Source organism: Populus euphratica, unplaced genomic scaffold, assembly GCF_000495115.2.
Source record: "Populus euphratica unplaced genomic scaffold, PopEup_1.0 scaffold1173.1, whole genome shotgun sequence".
In the NCBI taxonomy this organism is placed as follows: domain Eukaryota; kingdom Viridiplantae; phylum Streptophyta; class Magnoliopsida; order Malpighiales; family Salicaceae; genus Populus; species Populus euphratica.
This window is the reverse complement of record NW_011501029.1, coordinates 19248-32280: the sequence shown is the minus strand read 5'-3', so window position 1 is coordinate 32280 and position 13033 is coordinate 19248. Positions and strand designations below refer to the sequence as shown.

The 13033-nt window shown below is 31.3% G+C and overlaps 1 protein-coding gene across 1 annotated transcript in view; it reads right to left on the bottom strand.

Moving 5' to 3' along the window:
* The window catches only part of LOC105117095 (probable LRR receptor-like serine/threonine-protein kinase At1g05700), a 29324-nt gene extending 17312 nt beyond the window's left edge, over window positions 1-12012 (bottom strand). The window contains exons 1-3 of the mRNA XM_011014639.1: window positions 11729-12012; window positions 6200-6755; window positions 9-147 (exon numbers count right to left, since the gene is read on the bottom strand). Of these exons, the coding sequence (XP_011012941.1) occupies window positions 9-147; window positions 6200-6755; window positions 11729-11870 (837 nt within the window). The 5' untranslated portion in view covers window positions 11871-12012. The remainder of the gene's footprint in view (window positions 1-8; window positions 148-6199; window positions 6756-11728) is intronic.
* Between the last annotated feature and the right edge of the window lie 1021 nt (window positions 12013-13033).

Below are 13033 nucleotides of genomic sequence, written 5' to 3'. Positions count from 1 at the left end.
CAACCCGCCGTTCTCAAGACTTCGACTGGTAGACGGTATGGATCATTAGTACTGCCCTGGATATCAATATTTGTTTCGGTGCCGATTGAAACTGAATCGGTGAGATTGTAAAGCCACCAGATGCGATCGAACACGTCATCTTTGTACCTGAATGCATGTCAGAAACAATAACACAAGTATTAACTAAAGTTGTGATATTCTCATCCTCCAAAATTCCTATTTCTTGATGTTCATTGATTCTAAGCACTATTAAAAAGCTATTTACATACGAGAAGAAAAACCAACCAATAAAGATATAATGATCAACAATCTATCAACGTAAAGTATATAATTTAAAAATAATTTATGTATCCTTAAGGGGAAAAAACAAAAGAAAAAACACATCATTTGACATAAATGAAAGAGATTTGCTAGCTATCCCTCGCCAACAACTGGTCAACTTGCTGCCCAAAACTAAAAGCATTACATTTACTTTCAGAATTATTGACTTGGGGGAAGATTCTGTTAACTTGTATTAGGAGGATTCCTACCATATTTGGTTTCCTAGTTGAGGAAGTAATTAGTCTTTTCTTATTCTATTAGGAAAGTAGGGTTGTATATACCTGTTGTATGACGAAAACAAAAATAAAAAAGCATTATTTTTTCTTGGTATTAGAGCTTGAATAGAAAAGAAAACATTGAACCCGAAATTTTTTTGCTTCCTGTCATATAGATTGAAGCGAGCAACTTAGAGTTGTTGCTGCTGGTTTCAGCGAGCAACTGTGAAGTTATTGCTGCCCCTAACCTGCTTCGTAAGTCTGTCTGTATTGTTCCATAATCTATCAAAATTGCAAGTTTTAGGCTATACCAATAGTAAGAGAGATGGCTGAAGAAAAGGGGCTGATTCTCAGGATGCTCCAGCAGCTGCTCCAATCAAGGTGCAGACAGAAAATTCAAGCTTTAATATTGGTATGGTTTTGGATGAAAAAAACTATGATTTATGTGCTACTCTCATTCAAATCCATATTGCTGGAAGGAAGAAGATGGGATATCTTCATGGGTCGATCAAGGCACCTCACGAAGACGATCCTAAATATGATGATTGGTTCTCTTAAGATCAAAAAAATCAATAGTTGGCTTTTGTCTTTAATAAAGCCTGAGATTATGAAACGGTACATTCGGTTGCCTACATCAAAGGAGATTTGAGATTCCCTTAAAACAGCTTACTTTGATGAGAATGACGAGGCTATAATTTATTCGTTGAATCAGAAGGCATCACATCTTCGTTAGAATAGCCAACCTATGGCAACATATTTTGGGGAGTTAATTGAGATTTTCCAAGAATTGGATCACTTTAATAGAGTACTCATGGAGTGTGAAAATTGTTGAAGTAAACTCAATTTAAAAGACCAAGCAAGGCAACCACCAGCTGTCACCAACCAACCGTCCAGCCGCTAAGCGCTTTCACATCGTTGGCAACAGCCGCCTTCACATTTAAAGGTTGAATTTTCTTTTTTTGAATTCGTGTATAAATAGATAGTTGAGTTTATGTTATTATGTGTGGTGAAATTGAGAGAAACACAAAGAGAATGAGAGAAAAAAAGAGGGTGTGCATTGAAGCTTTTGTTTTAATTATTTATAAGCTTTTGTTCTTGAAATAAAGAGTGTATTTTATCCCCTCTTAGTGTTTCAAAACCACCACCAGTGGTTTCTCCCACCAACAAAAATGACATCAAGATGTTTTAGAAATCCACTGAGAGAGAACGAGTCTATATATTTCTTGGTGGTCTTGATGAAAGGTTTGATCAGGTACGTGGAGAAGTGTTATGGAAGGATTCACCACTTGGCCTTTAAGCTTCTTATGCATATGTTCGTCATAAAGCTGATAAGAAGAAAGCAATGAAGATGGAGGTTGACAAGAGTGAACCCGCTGCCATGGCAGCAAAGACCCATGGATCATCCTCTAGGTCGAACCGAGGATGGTCACAAAACCGGCCAGGACAAACTCAGCCTAGCCAGCTAAGATTGTCCCCAAGGAAAATGCCCACACTATGGCCTGCCAAGACACTCCAAGAGTTGTTGTTTTGAGTTGATTGGATATCCTAAGAATTGGGATAAAATGCATGATCCTCAATGCAACAAGTCACGAGCCTCTATTGCAGAAACCAGGAAGGATTTGAACCAGATAGCAGACAATGCATCTATTATGATTGCTGGTTGCTGCAATAGGTAGACATGGTAAGGCACTAAGTACTTCTGCTTTTGTTATGAATAATACATGGATAATGGATTCCGGAGCTACTGAACATATGACTTGTGATTCTAGATAGGTTCCATCACTAAAAACATCAGCCCAAACCGAGGTCAATGTTGCTAATGGTAATGTCATCCTTGTTATTGGGGAAAGCATTGTTTCCCTTACTAATACTATGAAACTTGACATTGTTCTTATGGTTCCCTCTTTAAACTATAATTTGTTGTCTATTGCTCAAGTAACCCTTACTTTACATTGTTTGGTTATTTGTTGGCTCTATTTTTGTGTTTATAAGGATATTTGGACACAAAAGACGATTGGTTATGGTCTTAAAAGAGAAAAACTTTATTACTTTGAATTGACCACCAACAGTTCTAGCTTGCTGATTCAAGCTCTTTACAATTATAGGTCTCAAATGAATACTAATAAAGTGTTGGATATTTGAATGTGGCACAAACGTCTTGGGCATGCTTCTTTTAGTTATCTATACAAGTTATTTCCTAGTTTGTTTGTTAGGACTGATGTTTCCCAATTTAAGTGTGATGTTTGTGAAATGGCTAAGAGCCATCAAACCTCTTTTCCTCCAAGTTTCAATAAAAGTACCATTCTTTTTATGATTATGCATTCTGATGTATGAGGATCGTCAAAAATTGCTACTTTTGGTGGTGCTCACTGGTTTTTTACTTTTATTGACAATTGTACCAGAATGATTAGGTCACTTTGTTAAAATCAAAAGGCGAAGTTAGTTCAGCCTTTCAGAGGTTTCATAAAATGATTATAGTGCAATACAACATCAAGATCCAAGTTCTTAGAAGTGACAATTGTGGTGAATATGTTAATTTAGAACTTCATTCCTTCTAGGAACTGCATGGTATTGTTCATCAGACCACGTGCCCGTATACTCAACAGAATCGGGTTGCTGAACAAAAAATTAGACACCTATTAGAAATGGTTCATGCTTCACTCATTACAGCACATCTGCCTCTATAGTATTATATAGTATTAGGGAGAGACGCCTATATCCGTAGCTTACCTTATTAATCATCTTTCTTCTCATACTATTAACTACCATACACCATTTCAGGCTCTCACATCTCAGATTAGCAGTTCATCGACTCTCAATCTTCCCCCACAGGTAGTGGGGTGTGTTGGTTTTGTTCACTTGCATCCTCCTCAACAACATAATAAACTTGAGCCTCGCGTCATTCATTGTGTTTTTTTTTGGGCTATGCTACTACCTAGAAAGGATATCATTGTTATCATTCTTTGAGTAAAAAAATATTTAATACATAGGATGTGAATTTTCATGAGAATGAAATGCTTTTTAGACCCTTCACGTCCTCACTTCAAGAGGAGTATCGAAGTAGTGAAGTTCTGACCCGAGCCAATACTGAAGTTTTGACATTTGATTACTCTCATATGGCTAGAAATGAGCTACATGAAGAGCAACTAGTGTAGTCATCATACCTAGAGTAAGCAACACTTGAAGAAGAGCAGCAGTCCACATGTTATAGTGATCAAGCTACTTAAAAGCTCACTAAAGAGCAACAAACATTGCACGAGGAATAATAGCCCACTTGTCCCATCAGGTTAGGGCTTGATAATGAGCTGTAGCTTACTACTTATAATAGAACTGAGCGATAACTACAACAATTTTCATGGGATTTTCCTTCCAATCGTCTCCCACACCGGATGCAATTCCACCCCATCACCCTCAGAGTGTATTAATCAAGGTATTCCAAACCTATTTACGAGGCAAATCTTAAGTGTAAACAAAAGTATTCCATGAGTGAGCCAAATTCTGATTCAAGAGTGAGATACCCATTAAACAATTATGTGTCTACCAGTCACCTGTCAGAATCAAATGAGATACCTATTAAACAATTATGTGTCTACCAGTCACCTGTCATAATCAAATAAGTTATTTGTATATTAATTATCTACTGTATCTATTCCTAACAGTGTGTAGGAGGCCTTAGCAGATTCCCGTTAGAAAGATGCAATGAATGAAGAATTGAGATCACTGAAGAAGAATGCAATCTGAGAAATAACTAACTTACTAGTTGGAAAGATATTTGTGGGATGCAAATGGGTCTATACAGTGAAATACAAAGCAGATGGAACAGTAGATCACTTTAAGGCAAGATTGATGGCAAAGGGATATACATAGAAATATGGCATCGACTACACTGATACATTTGCACCAGTGGCAAAAATCAATACAGTTCGTGTTCTAATGTCCTTAGCAGCAAATCTAGGTTGGCCTTTACAATAATTTGATGTAAAAAAATACATGCCTCCATGAAAATTTAACTGAGGAGATTTGCATGGACCTTCCACCAAGATGGAGTGATCTGGACATACAAAAACACAAGGTATATAGACTTAACAAATCATTATATGGGTTGAAGCAGTCTCCATGAGCGCATTTGGGTATAGACAAAGTAATTAGGATCACACGTTATTCCTGAAATACCGAGATGGAAAGGTTACAACTCTCATGTATATGTGGATAATATGATAGTTACTGGTAACAGTCCCGCTGAGCAATCAGCCTTGAAAAACTTTTGTCCACAGAATTTGAAATAAAAGATCTTGGTTCTTTAAAATATTTTTTTTGGGATTGGAGTGTCGAGGTACAAGTATGGGATATTTCTATCGCAAAGAAAGTATGTTCTTGACCTATTAAAAGAAACTGGTATGACAGCGTGCAAGCCGGTATCCACTCTGTTGGCTAAAGGAATGAAGTTGGGTATTGATCGAACCCAATGATCGATTGATAAAGGGAGGTATCAACAATTAGTAGAAAGATTGATGTACTTGGGTCACACTAGGCCAGATCTGGCTCATGCCTTGAGCGTAATTAGTTAATATATGCACAATCTGAGAGAACAACACATGAGTGCAGTTATGAGAACATTTAGTTACTTGAAAGGAAGCCTTGATAAAGGAGTTTTATTTTAAAAAATTGGGCATTTCAAAATTGAGTGCTATACAGATGCTGACTGGGTAGGATCCACGGATGATAGGCGTTTGACATTCAGGTATTTTACCTTTGTTGGAGGAAATCTAGTAACGTGGAGAAGTAAGAAACAAAATGTTGTCTCAAGATCAAGTGTAGAAGCTGAATTTAAGAGCATGGCACTCGGTATATGAGAACTCTTATGCCTTAAGTTTCTATTACAAGATGTGGGGGTCAACCACAGCCAACCGATGAAGTTATCTTGTGACAATAAAGCTACTCGTGATATTGCTCATAATCCAGTGCAATATGATAGGACCAAGCATGTAGAGATTGATAAGTTCTTTATTAAAGAAAAGCTAGATAGCAAAGTAACTGAGGTTCGTCCCATAAGAAGAGATGACCACGTAGCAGATATTCTCACAAAGACAGTTTCTAGTAATAAATTCTCCAGGTTTCTAGACAAGTTAGGCATGTGCGATATCTATGTACCAATTTGAGGGGGAATGTTAACTTGTATTAGAATTTCTATAATTTGCAGGATTCCTACAATATTTGGTTTAAGTAATTAGTTTTTCTGTTAGGAAAATGTAGGTTTGTATATATATACCTGTTGTATGATGAAAACATAAAATAAGAAAACATTATTTCTTCTTATTCTAGATAAGGGTTGAGAAAGCTAACTCCAAAAAATCATGGTTTAGAAGTGGTAAAGAAACAAGAAAAAAAAAAAAACATCTTTCAATGACTACAAATGATAATCATTTTAAAAACGATAACAAAATACAATATCCCTAAGGTATATAGTGAAATTATAGATATTTATCCAAAAGATTGTATATTTTACATAAACGTCCTCCTTATATTTTTTTTTTAAATTACTGTAAAAACGCTCACTAAATTCTCAAGCTTTTTTAAACGGTACCTATGAAGAGAATTTTTATCATATCTGATGCACGATGTTGCACATGATTTAGTTAAAAATGATAGTAGGGATAATTCACCTGATGATGGAGTTTTGGCTTTGATGGCTGCCAAGGTCAGCTTGCACCACAGGACTCAACGATCTATCCATACTTCTATACGGGGAATCATTCATGAACCGTAAATCCAATCCATTGATGAAAGGAACTCCGAAACCAGTATTTACGAGACACACATAAATGGTATCAGTTACTGAATAATGAATAATATTGTAATAATGCCACTGCCTATCTTTGACAGGCTGTACTGTTGCCCAATAGTTTACCCCGAGGTATAGATCAAACTTTATTTGAGTTTGATTCTTAGAATCGTAATTTCCATAGTAGAAGAAAGCTCTGACGTAATAGTTTTGGTTCTTACCCTGTCTAGGTTTCAATGTATAACAATTCCTTTTACCTTCAGGAAAGGTTCTCAAGCTATTCACCATATCCCCGAAGTAAAGAGTCGTCAAGTAATGCTCTCGTGCAACTACCGTATTCTTGCCCGTACTAATGAAATCTTTGTCGGTTTTGTAAGTTATTCCAGTATTCCCATCCAGATAATCTTCCTTCGCCCCACAATCAATGCTGACGAAACCTTCAAAATTTTGGTTAGAAGAGAAAACTAAACGATTAGACTGATTATCTCCAACATATTGGTATTAATTACCATTTTTTTCTTTATAAGCCAAATATTAAAGCACCACCTTGAGATCAGGACAGAAAATAAGAGCAAGGAATTATAGAAAAATGCAGACCAAGAACTTGAAACAGAAACTTTATGTAGTAGCAATCGATCCATACGTTCATGAGTTTAATTATAAGAAATTATTTTTCATTTTTTGGATGATTTACGGGGAAGCAGGATATTTCTAGGGTATTAACAATAATCACTAGCATTTAATCACTATTTCAGGAAAAAAAAAGATGTTGGAGAAAGATAAGATACATTTTCTTGTATTTTATGATTTAAAAATATAAAAGTTCATTTTAAAACTATTCTAAAAACAAATTTATTTTATATTTATTCTTTCTAACGCGTAAGAAGTCAAATCATGCCAACTCAAATATTTGCACTAAGTGGACTCAACATGCCTTAAACAACATTGACCCGTCTGTTAAAGAACCATCTCATTTAAAAGTTTAAGTTATTAAGTAAGTTTTTAGGATATGATTTATATTATTCTCTAACATATCTTCTTAAATAAAAAACCCTTTTAGACTTGAAACTTGCACAAACTCATATTATCTAGTGCTTAATTTTTATCAAATAAATAAGGATGATAAGATTTGAATTCGTGACCGTTTGGTCATCAAGACTCTAATACCATGTCAAAAAACTATCTTACCTAAAAGTTTAAACTATTAGGTAAAATTATAAAATATAATTTATATTATTTTTTAACACCATCAACTATGTATAATTAAATGAAGCAAAGGGAGTGGCTATTCAAGAATGGGGAATCACGAGCTTCCTTCACGGGGGAGTATTATTATATAAATTAAGTCTCCTGCCTCTAGAGATATGCTCTTTGCATTTATCTCTTCTTCTTCTTCTTTTTTTTTTATAATAAATTCAATAAATTTTTCACACAAAAACAAAACAAGTCTTGTTAGGCCATTTTAGTTTAGATAACGAAGGGTTTTTAAAGAGAACTTGTCATAGGATAATAACAAGGTGATTTGAAATGTCAATAACATACTCTCTCTTTTTTTTCTCGAACATGAAAGCTAAGAATATAAAAAATATGTATGTTGTTTGAGTTTTAATAATTTATTTAATAAAGATGATGTGGTACATGTATTTTTTCAAAAATATGTTTATATATTTAATGCTTTTTTTATAATTTTTTTATGTTTTAACATCATCATAATAAAATATTTAAGAATATGAAATAAATTTTTTAATCTAAATATACTTTTAAAAATATTTTTAAATATTCAAACACATTATCAAGAATAATTTAAATACTTAACCTGTACTTCAAAGTTACCTATAATGGAAAACGCAAACACACCTGTGTCTGAACCACGTACTATGCCGCAAGATCATATTTGTAAAACTGAACACGAAATTATTTTAACCTTTTAAAAAATTAAAAAATTAAAAATTAAAAAAATATTATTTTAATAAAAAATAATTAATAAATTTTAACCCGGACCATACTTGTCATGATTTCACCAAGTTCTATGCAACCTAAATTTTTAAGTAAATGATTTAAGTTTTTCCTTTTTATTTTTCTTTCAACTCCTTCAGACCGGTCATGTTTAAGTATCAATTTGTCATGACAATCCCGAGCATGCATTATAAATATGTAGTGGTTGGTTGACAGATGTTGTCAATAAATAGATTTGACCGCAGCTTAGATGGCAAGTGAGTATCATAATTGTGTTCTTTTGTTACGTTCCACCACATCACGAGTTTATTTATAAAATTATATGATTTTATAAATATAATATATATATTTAACATGTAAAATTAAAATTTAGCTTAACTTATACAGTAAATTTATATATGATTTTATAAGTTTATTTTAAATTTAGTCTTTAAATATTTATTAATTAATATTTTTCAAATTATATATCTAATCAAGCAGAAACTTTCTAAAAAATATATTATTATTTTTTGGATCAAACATAACTTAGTAACATATTATTTTAAAAAATTAAAATTACTAAATAAATCTTATTAAATTAGACATATATGTACTATTTAGTACATATCTAAAGCTAGTTGGAATTTTAATGTAATTCAAGTAAGATTGACATCAGGATATTTCAAGTTTTTTAACCATATATATATACACATAGGTCTAATAATCCATTTAAATAACAAAAAATAATATATTTAAAATCAAAACTGAAATATATTAAAAATATATAAAAATTAAAAATTTATATTTTTGTATGCAAAAGCTATAACTGCCCACCATCCATTCTAGACTTTTGTTTTTTTATAATAAGATATTTAAACTGGCTTACATATCTCTTAATTAAATCTACAAACTTTTATATATAATTATGTTTATAGAATTTTTTTCATATAAAAATAGAGTAAGTCTTATTCAGACAATTTTAGTTTGGATAACAAAGGGTTTTTAAAGAGAAGTTGTCATGGGTTAATAACAATGTGATTTACAGTGTAAATAACATATTTTTTTTTTATCTAACATGAAAGCTAAGAATATCTTGTTTGAGTTTAAAAGTTTTTTTAATAATTTATTTATAGTTTATTTATTGATATGGCTGTGGTTATTTTTTAAATAACTTTTCAAAATGTATGTTAATAAGTTTTTAAAAAAATAAATTATTTTTGACATCAGCACATCAAAACGATTCAAAACATATAAAATATATTAAATTTTAATTAAAAAAATTTAAAAAATTTTAAAAACACGGTTTGCACCTCAATAACAACATGATACAAGTGTTTTTTTTCAAAAATATATTTATACATTCAATGCTTTTTTCATTTTATGTTTTTAACATCATCATTATAAAATATTTAAGAATATGAAATTAGTTTTTTAATCTAAATATACTCTTAAAATTATTTTTAAATATTCAAACACATTATCAAGAATAATTTAAATACTTAACTTGTACTTCAAATTTACCTGTATTGGAAAACGCAAACACACCTATGTCTGAGCCACTATGCCGCAAGATGATATTTGTAAAACTGAACACGATATAAGGCTCAAGTCTCGAGGATCAATCTATTTTAACCTTTTAAAAAAAATTAAAAAGATCAAAACGATTAACTTGTATTGTACTACCAAGTTACCCACCCGTGAAGGAAAACGCACACCCATCTATGTCTGAACAGCTACGTTGCGATATCATAGTTGGAAAAAATCAATATGGAGTAAGGCTTGCGTTACACGAAACTTGTACTTCAAATAGTTAACATTTAAAAAAAAATTATTTAATAAAAAATAATTAAGAAATTTTAACCCGTACCATACTTATCATATTTCACCAATTTCTATGCAACCTAAATTTTTAAGTAAATGATTTAAGTTTTTCCTTTTTGTTTTTCTTTCAACTCCTTCAGACTGGTCATATTTAAATATCAATTTGTCATGTCAATCCCGAGCATGCATTATAAATATATAGTGGTTGGTTGACAGAAGTTGTCAATAAATAGATTTGACCGCAGCTTAGATGGCAGGTGAGAATCATAATTGTGTTCTTTTGTTATGTGCCACCACATCAAGAGTTTATTAAATCATACGATGTTATGATATTTAATATGTAAAATTAAAATTTAGCTTAACTTATACAGTAAATTTATATGATTTTATAAATTTATTTAAATTTAATTTTTAAATATTTATTAATTAATATTTTTCAAATTATATATCTAGTCAAACTGAAACTTTATAAAAAAAATTATTATTTTTTGAGTTAAACGGAGCTTAGTAACATATTATTTAAAAAAATTAAAATTACTAAATAAATCTTATTAAATTACACATCTATGTATTATTTGATATATATCTGAAACTAGTTATAATTTTGATGTGATTCAAGTAAGATTGAAAACTGGATATCTCAAGTTTTCCAACCATATATATAAGTAGACCAAGTAATTCATTCAAACAATAAAAAATAACATCTTTAAAATCAAGACTAAAATATATCAAAAATATATAAAATTTATAAATTCGAGGTACATGAAATAAATTTAGCATGAAAATTTTATTTGTATTATTTTATTGTATTTACTTATTTATTTATTGTTAAATAATTATTTTTAATTTGAACTTGTTCTCGTGGATTAGAGATTGTCTAGGGATTCATTTCAAATAAAATATTTTGATGCTATAATTTAATGTTTAAAGGAAAATTTTGATATTTATTTTTAATTTGTTAGGATGTTGCATAAATAAATTTTGAGATTTTAATTAATTTATAAATAAATATTATTTAGCTCTTAATTACTTGGTTTTCACATAAAATAATAATATTTTGTTTTTCTAATATATGCAACTTTATATGTATAAGATTTTCAGTTTACTATTAGGATGTTTTATATTAAAAAGGGTGTTGAAAAAGCTTCCATATTTTTTATGATGAAAAAAAATCTAACCCACAAGAATCATGGGTCAATAGATAGTCAATACACTAATGCACAAGCTATTTCTGGGAAACGAACTAGCTTTAATAGCAGTTCAGAGACATGGGCCAACTCTCTCAGAAAAGAACTAATAGGCAGCTTGGAAGATGATCCCACCAACGTACACTTGGAAGATGAAGGCAAAAGATGTATGATAATTCAACTTAATAAATTTAATTTTGAATGAAATTCAAATCCATGATTTATTTACAACTCAAATTCAAAGTTTCAAGTAATTAGAAAAAAAAAAATCGACCATGGACGCGTTGCATGTATAATACAAATAATTAGTATAGACTTAGAACTTAAGCATTTTTTATTTTTATTTTTTACCATGCAGGGTGTGAGTAATTTGGCTAGGAGAAACTAAGCGAAAAATACTCTTAGCACAAGTCAAATTACAGCAATTTGATGAACCGGTATTCTAGTCTTAAAGCTAGCAGAAGTACCTGAGTTTTCTGCAGCAAGCTTTCTTTTTTTATCCTGCTCAGCATTTTTGGCAGCAAGTTTTGAGTTCTGGAACGTAGCTGAGAGGAAAAGGAGGATCACCCATACTTTTATATAAGAAAGCAGTATTTGCCCACCATCCATCCTTTGTCTTGTTCAGGCGATTTTAGTTTGCGCTGTCAGGGAGTTTCAAAAAAAGAAGTTGTTATGAGCTACCAACGCAATTTGAAGAGTAAAGCAAATTTGGTATACGAGAATATGTAGCGCAAATTTAAATACTACGAACATTCGTGCTGCATGGTTTGTGAGTGAGGAGAACGCTGACAAGTATTTGTATGGACAGCTGTGCAGCAAGCACCGCCGCCTCCAAGACTTAAAAGTCATCAGTATAATTTATTTATTTTTTGTGATAGGTGGAATAGCGTAATGCATTTATAAAGTTTTTTTTTAATCCCAGCAATTGATATATCAAGTTGAGTTAAAGCAAATTATATATATTACAAATATCTACAAGTGGAGTTTATATTATTAATTCTCAATAATAAAACCCTCAATATTAGATATAATTTTCATATATCATCATTAAATTTTATTTTTTTCTCTTTAGCAAAGAGATAAGCTATTATTTGTTACATTAAAAAAATATAATTAAAAGTATACTAACAAGATTTTGAAGCTGAAACATTTCTAATTATATTTTTAGATGTTTCTAAATAAAATAAAAAATATATATTCAATCTACAAATTATTATTATTATAATATTATTATTATTATATAAATAAAAATGTATAGGATATAAACTACTAGAAATTTGCTTAATAGCAATGGATTTACTGACGAAATATTTATGTCGGTAATTTGAGGTCGAACTTACCGACAAAAATTTTTCTATCTATACTTCAGTTGGTAACTACTAATGGAAAATGTCCATCAGTAGTTACTGACTGAATTACGGGCAGAAAGTTCAGAATAAAAAAAAAACAATTCGCTGACGTGGAGGTTTTTTAGGGTGATTTTTACCGACAGATTCAAAACAACAGCTCCGTATTATGATGTGACCAGTTCACCGTATAAAATATTGATGGAATTATCGAGGGTTTTGAAATGGCTAATCCGTACGGTGACGTGTTGATTTTTTTGTTAGAATATTCGACGGACTCACCAACAGATTATTTCATCTGTGAAACCATTGGAAAAGGTTAATATATGCCCTCTATGGCGACCCTCTCCTCCCCTATTTCTCCTTTTTCTTTCTAATCTCAACTCTCTCCATCTGCAAACAACCAGCCCCCCTCCCCCTAGACAA